General features: G+C 46.3%; 2 protein-coding genes across 2 annotated transcripts in view; both read right to left on the reverse strand.

Annotated features, from left to right (window-relative positions):
• Positions 1–1741: 1741 nt before the first annotated feature.
• emx3 (empty spiracles homeobox 3) lies at positions 1742–11754 on the reverse strand. Its single transcript, XM_068325825.1, has 3 exons — positions 11181–11754; positions 5945–6126; positions 1742–4387 (listed from the first exon to the last, which is right to left on the reverse strand). Exons 1-3 carry the CDS (start codon positions 11545–11547, stop codon positions 4223–4225), a joined length of 714 nt encoding a protein of 237 aa, XP_068181926.1. The 5' UTR covers positions 11548–11754; the 3' UTR covers positions 1742–4222.
• Positions 11755–15497: 3743 nt separating this feature from the next.
• Positions 15498–16015, reverse strand: part of b4galt7 (xylosylprotein beta 1,4-galactosyltransferase, polypeptide 7 (galactosyltransferase I)) — a 5575-nt gene continuing 5057 nt past the window's right edge. The window contains exon 6 of the mRNA XM_068325426.1: positions 15498–16015. This exon is cut by the window's right edge and continues 183 nt beyond it. The gene's annotated coding sequence lies outside the window, so the exon portion shown is untranslated.

Below are 16015 nucleotides of genomic sequence, written 5' to 3' on the forward strand. Positions count from 1 at the left end.
CCCACAAAATCTGGACCTGAAACATGACTCAGAAAAATTGTGGAAACATGAAGCAGCCAAAACAAATTTTCTGGCAAAAATTCTGAAACATGACTCAGCAAAAAATTCCTAGACATGACTCAACAAAAAACATTTTCAACAAAAATTTCAGGTCCCACAAAATCTGGACCTGAAACATGACTCAGAAAAATTGTGGAAACATGAAGCAGCCAAAAAAAATTTCTGGCAAAAATTCTGAAACATGACTCACTAAAAAATTTAAACTGTGATTCAGCAAAAATTCTGAAACATGACTCAGCAAAAAAATTCCTAGACATGACTCAGCAAAAAAAAATTGCCAAAAATTTCAGTTCCCATGACTCAGTGAAAATTCGGAAACATGACTCAGCAAATATCTTAAACATGACTCAGCAAAAGATTCCCAAAACATGACTCAGCGAAAATGTCCAAACATGACTCAGCAAAAAAAATCGCCAACAATTTCAGGTCCCGAAAATTCTGGAACTGAAACACGACTCAATAAAAAATGTGGAAACAAGACTCAGCAAACCGTGACTCAGGAAAAATTCATAGACATGACTCAGCAAAAAGGTTGAAACATGACTCAGCAAAAAATTTTGACAATATGACTGAAAAAATTCCTAGACATGACTCAGGAAAAACTATTAAACATGACTCAGCAAAAAATTCTGAAACATGACTCAGCAAATTTTCCCATACCAAGACCCAGCAAAAATCTGAAACATGACTCTGCAAAAAATTACCAAACCATGACTCAGCAAAAAATTACTACGCATGACTCAGCAAAAAAATAAGATGAACATATACGGGCTTATACATTCTATAGATTATAGTCTATAGAATCTATATCTGTTTTTGATGACTACATCTGACAACCATCATAACCAGTGGGGCTCACCTGGACTCACCTGTCTCCTTCTGTGGCGTTTTTACTGTCGGTACACTCTGAGGAGATGAGAAGAAGTGATAATTTGTTTCTGTCAGTCGTGCACCTACATGCCTCCTGCCATCTGTTATTTCTTTCCAGCCTCTCATTGTGAATATTGAAATATTTCCATGGCAACAGCACCAACATACAGGCAGGTAGCAGCTCCCATCAGGCTGTGGGCTGTGCGGCGCCGCTTCTCCTCTCGTAAACTTTGATATATTTATCTGCACTGTGAGCTGAAAGGCTTGAAATGCTTCCGAACGCGTCACCTGGGCTCACCTGTGGTCCTGGCTTACCTGTGGTCTGGAGTGCCTGGAACTGGAACAATGTGTTTCCTGACTGAGCTCAATCAGGAACGTCTGGAACGTTTCTGTACTTCCTCTAAACGTGTTTGAGGGGAAATGAATTTAGCAGAAATCTGTCGTCCAAGATCCATCTCCTTCGGTTTGATCGGTTTGACCCGCCACAGGAGGACCAGCTCCAACCTGCAGGATTTACAGGTTTAACTTCCTGTCGTTTGTGGCAGGAGTCTGGAAACAATAACTCTGTCTAAATGTCACATTTTATGATAATAATCCTAAACTATTATTTATGTCCGTGTTTCTCCAGGAGCTCATAAATCTAGAGAACCCCCCTCCAGCAACACAACCTGAAACGTTCCACAACTTTCAAATGAAACTGATTTTCTTGCCGATAAATCAGATTCCTGTCGTTCAAACTGAGCTTTAAAAGATTGAAATCACAGATCAAGACATCAGATTTCATTTCGATTTATTTATATTTTTTCTCCAAATCTGAACACAGGAAGTACAAATCCGTCGTTCCACCTCTCTCAAAAAAGAATTTTACAGTTAGTGCATTCGATCCTAGGAGGATGAAAAAATAGATCTGACTAAGAAGAAGTGCTACATCAGGAGACGATGAGGTAAATCTGTCCAGGAAGGAAGCGACGGGCGAACGGATGAAGAACCAGACGGGACGCTGTTGGTGGGATGAACACATCGGATGCATAGAATACTTTGTCAAATCCATTTTTACATAAATACCTACATCTGTTTACAAAAAAGAAAAACTAGCTATCCTAAGACCAGCCTCATCGGGCGGCGACACCGTCCGTCAATAAATGTTGATTTTCTATTCTTTTGTCAACAAACCTGCTGACGTGTGTGTGTGTGTGTGTGTGTGTGTGTGTGTGTGTGTGTGTGTGTGTGTGTGTGTGTGTGTGTGTGTGTGACGTGTTCCTTCATGGGCAGGAAAACACATGTGTTCTCCTCAGGTTCCTCCTGCTGGACGTCCAGATTGTTCTGCACCGCTTTAACTCTTTGAAGTCATGTCTCAGTTTGATTTTTTTTTTCCCGAAATCTCGAAAATTAAAAAAAAATTTCCAAAATTTTTTCCCCAAAATTCCAAATTCAGCAAAAAAATTCACAAACAGCTCTTATATACAAATTTCATTTTTTTTTCTTTTCTGGACCTGAAACATGAATCAGCAAAAAAAGAATTTTTTTAACCCAAAACATGACTCATCAGAAAAAAAAATTCAAATTACTCAGCAGCTTCCATTAAGATCTTATTCTCCAAAAATGTCGTTTCTAGCTGTTATTCAATAGTTCAGGCTTTCTAACTTCAGCCTCCTGTGAAGTTCACGGGTCGAATGTTTTCCTACATTTCCCAGAATTCCACAGGACATTCTAAACAAACAGGATGTGTTCTTACGGAGGTGAAGGTTCAGTCGTTTCGGGTCTAATGTGACTTTTGAAGTTTGAATGATGAGGTATCCAGGACGTCCTGGCACGACCATATAAGGACTGAATGAACTCTGTGACATCATCGAGACGTTTCCCGCCATCAGTCCTGTCAGATTCTGGTGGAGTCTGTCTGGATGCTAACCGCTAACCGTCGTCACACCTGTTCGAGGCGATGGCGCGGTGCCGCCGTGGGCGGGGCCCGTTCTCCCTCCTGCTGGAGGAACCTTGTTTTCCCGTCTCCGACATGTTGTTCTGTTTCCCGCCGTCTGGCGCCGACAGACGCTCAGGAACCTCCGACGAGCAGCTTCTCGCTTCCCTCGCCTCTTTTTTTTTTCCAGACGTCCTTTTTTGGCACCGAAGCGTTCATCAGCAGCTGTGAGCTCGCCGGCGTCTGCAGCCCGACAGGAGGCGGCGGCTCCTCAAGCCCCGCCCCCGTGGCCGCTCACGTCTTTATGGTCCGTCTGAGGAGAGGTTTGACCTCCGGATGTCTGCGGGAGCGACGATGCCTTCAGGGACACCCTGACAGGTGAGTCTGTGTGTGTCGGAGCGGGAACGCCTAGCGCCCACCTGGCCGCTAGCGGCGTCGGCTAAAACGCCACGACTCAAAGTTTCTTCAGGAACTTTCACTTTAATGGAAATAACTGGAAAATTTGGCTTCTGAGGAGAAAAATCTGTTAAAAGTTTGATTTACTTTTAAAGATCATTTCCCGCCAGAAGCAGCTAGCTCAGGCTGTTAGCTTAGCATACATGCCTTCATTTTCCCTCCATTGTTTTTATCTACGGGGTGAACGGAGCTGTGTCTTTTATTTAGAATCATTTTCTGGGTTGAAGGAAATTTACTGATGTGAACGCATTGATTTTTTTAAATTTTGGAACTAAAACGGTCCAGGTTCGACAGTTCTCTCTGCGCTTTGAGCGCCGTGGGCGCTACACAAAGCTAATGGCGTTCTGTGGTGCCTCCAATGTCTGCCTGACAGACATGTTTTCACCACATGTTCTTTTGCAGGAAGTAATAAACCGGAACAGATTGAGAAAGACCCACAAAACGACGCCTGACAGTTTGGCCTATCCATCCACCGCCACCTCCTGCTTCTCTTCTTCTTTGATTTTCTTTCAGTCGCTGATTATTTTCAACGTTATGAATAATTTACTTGACTAAATTTTATGACTTACAGTCATTGTTAAAATTTCCTGATGATCCAAAACATATTTTATTTCAATTTTTGTCAGTATTTTGAATTTTTCAAATAATTTTCCAGAGAATTTTTTTCAGATTTTCATGAATACCTGAAAAACATAATATTCCAATCCCAATATAATCATTCTTATTGATTATCGTACACTGTTGATTTTTCTGTAAATAACTTTTAGCAGTTAGCTCATTAGCGACTTCGCTAGCCTTGTTTTTTTTCCATTTGAAACAAGTGAAGGTTCCTGAATGCACCTTTGAGGCCTTCAGGTGACTGAAGGTGTGTGTGTGTGTGTGTGTGTGTGTGTGTGTGTGTGTGTGTGTGTGCGTTGCAGTCTAGTCGTCGCTGATCACGTCCACGTCTTCGCCCGGCGGCTGCGTCGCCGCCCTCCAGCGGTTGACGTGCTGGTTGCCCTTCCTCTTCTGCTGCGCGTCGGGCGACTCCTCCTCCAGCTTCTGGCGCTTGTGCTTCGTCCGGCGGTTCTGGAACCACACCTTCACCTGTGGGGGGAGGCACAGGTGCAGCACGTCAGCGCCAACACGAGACAACGGTTCATCACACAGGGTCCTGAACGCATCGCCTCCAACGGACAGCGCTAGAAAGTCGCTAACCTGTGCTAGTCTATGCTAGCTCTCTCCTCCTGCTTCATTCTTTACTTTAACACAAACATTTATTCTTTCCACAGGGGGCGCTGTGGCGTCACAGGACGTGTGAGTCCCTTCTGGGTGGAGTCTGGATCTTCTCTCCAGGTTCCTCAGCTCGAAGGAGACTCGTTCAGACTGAAGTGAACGTAGGTGTGAGCGGATCTGTGACGCGCTGGCGACGTGTACGGGGTGTACCCCACTTTTTGCCCAGAGCCAGCTGGGATAGAGTCCAGAGGACCCACAATTCATGAGGAAGGAAGGAAGGAAGGAAGGAAGAAGGAAAGAAGAAAGGAAGGAAGGAAAAAAAGGAAGGAAGGAAGGAAGGAAGAAGGACAGAAGGAAGGAAGGAAAGAAGGAAGGAAGGAAGGAAAAAAAGGAAGGAAGGAAGGAAGGAAGGAAGGAAGGAAGGAAGGAAGGAAGGAAGGAAGGAAGGAAAGAAGGAAGGAAGGAAGGAAGGAAAGAAGGAAGGAAGGAAGGAAGGAAGAAAGAAGGAAGTAACCCGTCGGGATCCTGTTGGATGACGTTGGATCCTGTTGGATGACGTTGGATCCTGTTGGATGACGTTGGATCCTGTTGGATGACGCGTCGGATCAGGGCAGGTGTTCTTCATCCGTCTGACAGCGTCGGCTCGACGCGCCCCCTCAGGCGACACTTTGACACCCGGCGCCCAGCCAGACGGGATGCTGGGTAATTACGCCGCCGCCATCAAATCTGACAACCTGTCAGCGCCGATGGAACGCGATGAGTCGGCGGTTAGGAGACAACGGCCACTTCCTGTTAGCGTGTTAGCGCACGCCATGGAGGGTGTGTCAGTTACATCACGCTATCATAACTACCCAGAATCCCGAGCCAAATGGTCCGGTGTTAGCGCAGTCAAGCTAACGGCGCTAGCCAGCAAACGAGTGGTTAGCGCCGTTAGCTTAGCTGCACCTAAACAGCTCCGTTTTAGCGCCGCCGCTGAGGAATTAGCTCAGAGCTAACGGAGGATGATTCACGTTCACTTCCTGGCAGCGGGGCTCCCGTCGCCATGGCAACCTGATGACAAACACCATCAATCACCCGAGGCGGGGGAGCGTCGGGCCTGACTAACGCCTGACGCACAACAACGCATTCCTCTGCTGGGAACCACGCCAGCGTCGGATTCACCAGGACGGAGGAGCATCCAACCATCATCCAACCATCAACCAACCGTCATCCATCATCTATCCATTCATCCATCCATCATCTATCATCCATCATCCAACCATCATCCATCATCCATCATCCATCATCTATCATCCATCATCTATCATCCATCATCCAACCATCAAACAACCATCATCCATCCATCCAACCATTTATTCTTACCTCAGTATGAAACATTACATTATTTTTCCGTTTCCCATCATGCCCTCTGTTTCCCATCATGCCTACCTGCGTCTCGGTCAGACACAGCCCGCTGGCCAGCTGCTTCCTCTCGGCTCCGACTACGTAGTGGTTCTTCTCGAAGGCGCGCTCCAGCCGCAGCAGCTGGGAGGGGGAGAACGCCGTCCGGATGCGTTTGGGCTTCCTGGAGAACGGGCTGTGGAGCAGGAGGTTCTCCGGGCTGCTGTCGTCTGGGGGCGGAGACAAGCGCCTGATTGGTCAACGGAACCAACGGAGAGGATCCACCATTGGTTCCTGGTTGATCCAATCAATCCAACCAATCTGAACAATATAATCAATCTGACCTGATCAATATGTTTGTGGCGTCAGATGATTTTAATTTACTTCTATTTTTGCTCTTTAATTGGTCGTTTCCTCGCGTTAGCTGCTAATCGTCACTACGCTGCCCCCTAGCGCCTCTGGCGGTACTGTAGCGTTCAGCAACAATATCAATAATGATCAATACAGACTGATAGTATCAATAAGAACTGGTAGTAAACTAAAGTTTATTTTCCCTAAACCCGTTTTTTTGTCTTGCCGATGTTTCAGAATCTGATCTGAAACGTGAACGTTTTTGTTTCCGTTGCGGTTCGACTGATTTTCCTGGAGCGTCGGATTAACGCCGATGGAGGCGATTTGCTTACGAGCCGCCACGCGGCGGTTTGAGGGCGTCTGGCGGGTCGACGGCGATCCGAACGGATGTTACGCTCGTCTTTGTTTGGTCGCCGCAGTGAAACATCTGCGTCGCGTTTCTGTCCGATCTTCACGTCTCATTTTAATAAAAACAAATCTGAGCGCGACGTCTGGCGGTCGCCGCGTCGACACGCGCCACACACAAACACGCCGGCGTAGGCTCACGCCTTTAGCCGCCGTTAGCATCGCTCTGCTATTCACATGCAAACGGCGGCGTGTGTGACGGCGGCGGCGTTTGCAAATGTAACGGTTGATTCCTGATATCACTTCTGGTCAGAATCCGTCTTCACTTCCTGTCTGGGATCTCCTTCCTGCCTGTCAGTCTCCTCTCAGGGTAAAATTACCACAGACAAATATTTGTTGTTCTTTCTGTCGTGGCCCCGCCCCCTAAAGTACACCTGAACAACCAGCGTGACACAGACCAGACCGAACACACCGCTAGGTTTGTGTAGCTCTAGCATCGTAGTTTGGGGGCGTGGCTGGGGGCGTGGCCAAATCAGATTGTTTGAACTCTTTTTTAAATCTGCTGACTCAGCGTTTAGCGAACTCGTCCGTGGTTTCCTCGCCGTCTGTCATCACGACGCTCAAACTAAAGCACCAATCAGACGAGACGCCGCCGGATCGCAGCGCCGGACGGGATGAAAGCGTTCCGGTTACCGTGACGACAGCCAGCGACGAAGAGGATGAGGAGGGTTGGGCAGAAAGAACGTCAGGTCCTCCTGGCACTGAAAGCAGGCCTAGACCTGTGGTGGTTAGAGAACCCCCAAGTCCCCTAGAGGACCCCCGAGCCCCCCTAGAGGACCCCCGAGCCCCCCTAGAGGACCCCCGAGCCCCCCTAGAGGACCCCCGAGCCCCCCTAGAGGACCCCCGAGCCCCCCTAGAGGACCCCCGAGCCCCCCTAGAGGACCAACAGGAGACGTGATTGGAGGCCGCTAACGAATAAAAATGTGTGTCAGTGACCGGAGGAGCAGCAGACTGTGTGAGGAGGAGGAGGAGGAGAAGGAGGAGGAGGGGGGGGGGGAGGAGCCAACAGGTAACTTATCTCTCCTCCACCTGCCTGATCCTCCAGTGATCACAAACGCCACCGGATCAAATCACTCCACCACTGAAAGTAGTCCCTGACAAGAAGGCCTCAGGAACAGGAAGTTCAAGAATGAGCATCAATAAATCAATAAATCAATGAATCAATAAATCGATCAATCAATCAATCAATTCAGGTGTGACTTTAAGAAGACAGAACCAGGAATGTTGGCGTTACCATAGTTACCGTGGATGTTTTTCCTTTGATCCTGATAAAACCTTTATAAATATTCATAGTTTTATGAACTTTTGGAGATGTTTACAAAGTTTTTCTCTTTTGATCTGTTTTACATTTTTTAATTTAAAAGTTTTAAACTGAACTCAGGTTTTCAGGTTTTCCGTCGGCTTCCTGTCGGACCAGCTTCCTGTTTGTCCCGGGGCAAAAAATAACCCCCCAACCTGAAAAGCTGAATTTTTGACATTCTTCTAGCCTCTTTTTCTCACGTGGAACAAATGTTTTTGTTCTTTAGGTGGAGTTAAGAGAACAGTGGAATAAACCTGGGATTAAAGTCCTTCTGGATTAAACAAGTCAGACTCAAATCACTTCATTCAACTCTTTAAACGTCTTCATTTAAATTTGATTTTATGAATTCATGAAACCATCGTTTTATTTAAATTTTGCTGAGCGGTGAACAAATACGACATTTAAGCGTCATAACTGAATTAAAAACGGAATCATCTCTGATTTTGGGGGTTTATCTGAAGAATCAGCAGCTTGATTTCATTTGATTTGATCTATAAATATAACAATTTACTGAAAAAGTTTTTTTTAAACGCGGTCAAATGGAGCCAAAGCTAAAGCTTCTGTGTGACGTGAGGTTGAAGGTTCGAATCTCCTGAAGCTTCAGGCTGAAGATCAAACCAGGTTGAGCTTCACCTGCAGGACGGGTGACGTCACTGCGAGACCGGAGCCAATCACAACCCGGCGTGCAGCTGATGGAGACAAACGCTTTGTCTCAGGAGAGGAAGAGGAAGAGGAAGATGAACGAGTGAAAACAGATGAAACAGGTGTCCCGTTATTTTTGTCCACTGATCAGCTGTGAACTTCCACACGTGAGGAACAGATGTGTGTGTGTGTGTGTGTGTGTGTGTGTGTGTGTGTGTGTGTGTGTGTGTGTGTGTGTGTGTGTTGTGTGTGTGTGTGTGAGTGATTTGGCTGATTCCTCAGATTGACTACTCAGATCTGGATGCTGTACTAACGTTGTAATAACGTGTTTATAACTTTTATAACGCTTTTAACGGCTGTTATAACACGTGACTTTATTGTTTTGTCTTCATTTATTTACTTTAGACATAATTTAAAAGTAATTGGAGTTTAATCACGACCGATGTTTTCTTATTAGTTTGATTATTGCAGATTCATTAAATAATTAGCAGGTTTATCCAGTAAAAACAGAATAAAAGAAAAGTAAACACTCCATATTAATAATGAATGTTGACTGAAATCTGAAGATTATTATTGATCCGTGTATCCGGATCAGGAAGCTCAGCCAATCACCTTTCACTGTGTCAACACCTGTCAGTCAATAAAGTTTATTCAAAATGACAGACTTTAAATCTGGAGCACGCAGTGAATGAGGGTCAAACACGGATTGTCAGCGGTCACGTGACACAATAAAGATCAATAAAAGATTGTGTATAAAAATATAATATAATTATTAGAATTAATAATTATAAATAGAAAATAATCGATTTTCTTCTGCTGTTTGATCTCAGTAAAGATCAGCTGATCAACATTAAATTAAGATCAACGCTTAAAATCCAGTCTTTTTATTTTCTTCCTAAATTTTTAAGTTTTTGATTAAAATAATTCACATTTAAAATTTTTAAATTTATATTTAAATTTAAAATTTCCCTTTTTGATAACGTGACATTTATCATTTTATATTTCATAAATAATAAATTTTCATAAATTTAAAAAACCGAATATGTAATTTATTTTCATTTTCCGGATTTATATTCATGTATCGATTTATAATAATGCATTGATTTATAATAATGTATTTATTTATAATAATGTATTGATTTATAATAATGTATTGATTTATAATAATGTATTAAACGCAGTTGTGATTTGGGATCATCTGATTCCTCCTGACTTCTTGGGACGCGTCCCACTTCCGGAAACTTCGGGAATTTCGGATTTTTTCTTTTTTATTTAAATTCTTGATGCCTGAACGAGACTTCTGCTGAGTAGGTTTGAGTTTCGTCATCATCTGTTTGACCGTGGATCGATCGAATAAATCAAATGACGATAAATCAATCAAAGTGACGCTGATCGCCGCGAGCTGAAGAGCAGAGAAAGTGATTGATTATCCTGCAGGTTTGTTTTTTTTTTTAAACCCGTGAAACTGGTTTCAATTTAATTTATATCCTATGAAAAGAAGAATTTGTATTTTTTTCCTCCTGGTTGAATAATCGCCTGAGTTCGAATTCCGTCTGTCGGGCTGGAACTTAAAACTAAAGAAAGAGATAGAAAATCAATTTAACATTTAATTCTAACAGCACTCATAATGAAATATGATGAGTCACGTTCTGCTTAGATTTAAATGAAACAGCATAAAGTCACTTTAACCTGGGATTCATGGAATCAATAATCAAAGATTGAATCAGCCTTTAATGACGGGTCCATGTCAAACACGTTACTATTATTAATTACTATTACAATTACTTTTATTATTACTATCATTATTAAATTATTTAGAATGAAGGAAAATCAAATCACAGAATTTAAACAAACAAACAAACAAACAAACAAACAAACAAACACCGGCAGAAGCAGAAAAACCGAAGCAGAGACGTTTCCGGAAATCAGACCGATCAGATCGAGACGATCGATCAGAACAGAAAGAGAAAACAAATCAGCTCGTTTTTCAGCTCAGAAAATGTGAAGTGATCAATAAGATTCAATGAGGACCGATTATCAATAATAAATAAATGACAAACTACTGTTAAAACTTCACACTGTAGAATCAGTTAGATAATAATTATGGATCCGCACGTTTGTTATTTAATAACAAAACAACAACAATAATAACAAACCTATGATAATAATAACAAAAATACTACTATAAATATATCATATTATTAATAATAGTATGATGTGATGATAGTGATAATAATAATAAAAATAATAATAATAAAATTATTATTATAACAATAACAACATTAATTGTCTTATAGGACGTTAATAACAACATTAATTGTCTTATAGGACGTTAATAACAACATTAATTGTCTTATAGGACGTTAAGAAGGAAATCAGTAATAATTATAATGATAACATATTATTTTTAGGTTTAGTTTAAGTTTGATAAATCCGTTTTTTTCTGTCTTTTGTTTCAACGACCTGAAATCAGATTAAATTAAATTTATTTTATGAACACAAACTAAAGTAGAATCAGCCTCATGAATAAAAACACCAACACAGGAAACAGCAGGTAAACAAGGACCCCCCGCCCCCCCTCCTCACCTTGGAAGCGGTGGCCCAGGTACCGGCTCCGGAGCACCCACGGGTAGAAGCTGAGCGCGTCCCGCTGCGCGCTGAAGAAGCTCTGGGGGGGGATCTGCAGCGGGTGCAGCGGCAGCGCGCCGGGGCTCTGGGTGTGCGTCCCGGGCTCCGGGAGCACCAGGTCCGGCCCGGACGGGTACAGAGTCCTGCCGCTGCTGCCCTGGAAGCAGGAGCCGAACACCCCCCCGGCGGGGGGGTGCAGGGACTCGGGGAAGCGCAGCGCGGTGGGCCGGATGGGCTCCTCCGGAGACACGCCGCCGCGGCCGGACGCGTCCTTCCCGACCAGCGCCTCGATGGTGAAGCCCTTCTTGCTGCCGTGCTGGAACATCGTTGGGGCACCTGGGGCAGAGCGATGCGGGGGGGTTCGGTCCACTTCCACGGACCTGGGGGGGCTCAGATTTCCAGCTGCCCCCGGAGAGCCATAACTCCCCAGAAGTCTGCCGGTGCGTAAAAGCCGCGCGCAGCTCCCGGTTTGCGCACCTGGAGGATCCGCTCACCTGCGTCCGGAGGGGCGGCGGCTCCCGCGCGGCGCGACGACAAAAGACCCGCAAACTCCGTTCAAAGTGTCCGGTAGAGCGGCGACCGGGCGGCGGGGGGGGGGCGGCGGGGCAGCGGGCTGCGGTCGGTCGGTCGGTGGGGGGGTCCCGGTGCTTCCTGCCGCCTCGCGCCGGAGTCTGAACCGGGAGTGTCTGTCAGCCGCGCGCCGCGCGGATACCTGCCCTAACCCTCCCCGGCAGAGGTGCGCGGCGCATGCGCAGAGGCGGCCTCCCCCGACTGCCATTTTGTTGATCAAAGAGATGAAGAGGAGGAGGAAGATGATGATGATGATGATGAGTCTCCTCCACCTCATCTGACATTAAATGAGTCCAATTATTACCAATAAATAATCAATCATCTATAATCATTAACGACACGAGTCCAGACTGTGTTCACACTGGATCTGGATCTGGATCTGGTTTTTGATTCCAGGATTAAAAAGAAAAAAAGTTTTACAAATTAATTTTCTGTGATTTTATGTGATGAAACAAATGAACAAGATTCAGTGTGTGTGTGTGTGTGTGTGTGTGTGTCTCTGTGTGTGTGTGTGTGTGTGTGTGTGTGTGTGTGTGTGTGTGTGTGTGTGTGTGTGTCTCTGTGTGTGTGTGTGTGTGTGTGTGTGTGTGTGTGTCTCTGTGTGTGTGTGTGTGTGTGTGTGTCTCTGTGTGTGTGTGTGTGTGTGTTTGTGTGTGTGTGTGTCTCTGTGTGTGTGTGTGTGTGTGTGTGTGTGTCTCTCTGTGTGTGTGTGTGTGTGTGTGTGTGTGTGCGTGCGTGTGCGTGTGTGTGTGTGTGCGTGTGCGTGTGTGAGACTGACAGCTCAATTGACACAGAACAAGACAATTGACCCGGTGGGGTCAGAGGTCACAGGAAGCCGCCCCCCCAGGAGTCTCCAGCTGTGTTTCCCTGACAGGCGGCTCATCGGGGGTTAAATCATCGTTTACCTCCAGCCTCTCGTTTTCACTGGTGTCGACTCGTCTGATTGGTTCCTTTCACCCGTGTGACGCTGGAATCCACGGCGGGTTCCTGAAGGCGACGCGACGGAGTCGACGATGCGTTCAGGTGTTCGTCCTTCAGACACACCTGTTAGTTCCTCCAGAGGGAGAGAGTTAATACAGATAAAAAAACTTTGTTTGTCCCCACGGGGCGACAGGATCGGTGCAAAAAAAGAAATTCAGACATGAACACTAAAATACACAATAATCAATAAAATCATTCAATAACTGAATGATTTTTATAGGAAATTAAATACATTAATTTTTAATTAAATGAAAATTCACTCGTTTCCTCAGATCCTAAAATTAATCCTAATTTTAAAAAATCTCAGGTTAATCTGAGTCTGTTAAAAACATGCCATCGATACGTGTTTAGAAGCGTTAGCCTCGGGGCTAAAAGGTTAGCATGTTTACGTAAGCAATTGTTTACGTGTTAAACCGTCAGTCCATCTGTTTTAACCTTTGACCTCCAGCCAGTTCAGCTCAAATAACCAAACCAGAGGCCCGTCTCTGAGCACCGAAGCATCCCGTATCGCCCCATACCGCCTGAATCACCCCATACCGCCCATATTGCCCCGTATCGCCCCATACCGCCCATATCACCCCATATTTTCCCATACCGCCCATATCACCTCATATTGCCCCATACCGCCCTTATCACCCCATATCACCCCATACCGCCCCACACCGCCCTTATCACCCCATACCGCCCTTATCACCCCATACCGCCCCACACCACCCTTATCACCCCATACCGCCCTTATCACCCCACACCGCCCTTATCACCCCATACCGCCCGTATCGCCACGTATTGCCCATATCACCCCGTAGCGCCCCATACCGTCCCGTATCGCCCGGCGCCTCGTGTCGCCGCCCGTCCACCCGCCGTGGGGCCGCCCGGTTCCCCCTGCAGCTTCTGGCCCCCGGGGGACAAATGCCAGCCCCTCCTGGAGCCCCACAAAGGCCCCCCCGCCTCCCGGCTGAATGGGCTGCCCTGCGGAGGCCCGTGTGAACCGCGGCGCCCCCCCCCGCCCACTCCTCGTGTTAATTAATGGGCCCCGCCGCGGGTCTGGCCCCGGCCCGCTGTGATTGGACGAGACCATTAGGGGACATTAATTGTGCCGCCGGCGTTTGGCGGCGGCACTGAAAGGAGGAATTAAGTGGTGTGAGTTATTGTAGGGGCCAGGGGGGGGCCCGCTTGAGTTAAGATGTGATTATCGTCCGGCCCCCCCCCGCCGATGCTAAGCCCTCTTGAACGTGAAGCGGCGACGCGTCTCATTAGCCCCCCACAAGAGAAATATTAACAGGAAATAACCGCAAAGCTCCTCTTTATGTTCCAATGAAAAAGGTACGCAAAGGGGTGGGGGGGGGCAGAGGGGGGCAGGAGGATACAGTAGTCCAGCCCACGATGACCTCGTGTTCTTCACGAGGGGTTAATTGGCGATGAGGAGCAGCTGCAGGAAGGTCGTCTTGGCGCCGTTTCCTCGACAGCAGCGACGGACAAAAGGCGCCGAAGGAAGACGGGGGGGCCGCGAGGAAGACGAAGGGGCCGCGAGAAAGACGAGGGGGCCGCGAGGAAGACGAGGGGGCCTGGAGGAAGACGAGGGGGCCGGGAGGAAGACGAGGGGGCCGGGAGGAAGACGAGGGGGCCGGGAGGAAGACGAGCTGACCTGGAGTTTTCCTCAGTGGCTGGAAGAAATGGAAAAGTTTTAATCGGCTAAAATCAGCGCTGCAGTGACCCTCTGGAACAGCAGGGGGTGCTAAAGCTAAAAGCATAGCGATAGTCGGTTATGTTCAGATATTTGAATGAAAAATGAACGAGTTATCATAATTTTTAAGATTTAATACATTTATAACTTTACATTTTTTACATTTTCTTTTTACAGTGTAGAGCCTCCAGACCAGCAGGGGGCGCTGCAGAGGTTCAGAAAAGTGAAAAGGGTCGCGGCAGCGTGTTGTTTTCAGATATTTGAATGAAAAATGAACAATTTTAGTTTTAGATTAAAATCACTTTAAACTTTTTATAGTGTTGTTTTTCTTTGCTTTTCATTCTTTTTTTTTACAGTGTAGACCCTCCTGTCGTGAAACGTGTGGCACTGATTGACACGCTCACCCCCCCATCGCACTTCAGGTGCACCATGGGTACGCCGTGTCACGACAGCAGAGGCCGTGACCCGTGGTTAACACACACACACACAGGTGAAGAACTTGATAGGTAGAACCTCTGGAGGTCAAAGGTCGCGGAGGCGTGTCTCAAAAAGACAAAATATTAAACAAGTTTATTTAATATGAATTTAAAATTTTAAAATAAATCAGCTGCTCAGAAACATTTAACACTCCTGGATGCGGATCCACTGGTTCTGGTCGGGAACAGCTCCCCCTGCTGGACACTGACTCACACCTCACTGACTGACGTCCCACTGCCCACAATCCTCTGCTGCCCTCTGGTGGCCAGACGGGCTCATTACACACCGTTGAGTTCGGTTCCGTTTTCTGATCGCCTGACGGACCTAACTGATTGGTTGATAACGGACCGGGTCACAATCGGTGAAATCACTGATTAAATGCTGAGTCAACGTTTCCAGGTAATAATAATAAGGTATTGATCAGGAGTAATCGATCAGTGTGATGATCTGTCTAACTTCTGGTTAGAGGAAGCATGTTTAGCATGTTGGTCGTTGGTCACGCTAAACACACTAACGTGTTTAGCGTGATGTGACGTTTGTGTCCCGACAGGAATAGGCGGGGCTGGTTGTTAAATCTTTAGTTTATTCAGACGTTAAAACAAAAATGAGCCAGAAATGAACCGACGCCAAAAATGGTCGTGGCTCCTCCCCTTCATCTTCCTGACTCCTCCTCTTCCTTGCTCAGCAGGAAGCCAAGCGTGTCTTTTCTCCTCTTGTCATTAAAGGGTTAATGACTTCCGATGCTTTGTGGGCGTCGCCGCACGACTTGCCTTCACATTGGTACGTGACGACCTTTGACCTAGAAGGGGTCAGGACGGCGACGCCCACTGGCCCTTTGCTGTGCTTCCTTTGCATAATCCCAGAGTAATATAAAATTAAACAGTAACAGTCTCAGGCTCACCGTGGGAGGTTGGCCCCGCCCACCTCCCCAGGTGAGACGGTACCGGCGGCGAGAGGGCGGAGCCAAGTTTTAATCCAGTAGTTTTCTTCTTCGTTTGTACCTGAAATCCCAAAACGTCACGAGGAACCAGATCCGTGGGATGGCAGCAGCCGTTTCCATGGAAACTGTCCAGCGACAGGA

This window comes from Antennarius striatus, chromosome 10 (assembly GCF_040054535.1).
Source record: "Antennarius striatus isolate MH-2024 chromosome 10, ASM4005453v1, whole genome shotgun sequence".
NCBI lineage: Eukaryota > Metazoa > Chordata > Actinopteri > Lophiiformes > Antennariidae > Antennarius > Antennarius striatus.

Coding starts and splice junctions, on each gene's coding strand:
- emx3 (XM_068325825.1), bottom strand. CDS start 11,547: ATGTTCCAGCACGGCAGCAAGAAGGGCTTCACCATCGAGGCGCTGGTC. Junction 6,127..11,180: donor CCTGGGCCACCGCTTCCAAG/GTGAGGAGGGGG, acceptor CTCCGCCCCCAG/ACGACAGCAGCCCGGAGAAC. Junction 4,388..5,944: donor TGTGTCTGACCGAGACGCAG/GTAGGCATGATG, acceptor CTCCCCCCACAG/GTGAAGGTGTGGTTCCAGAA.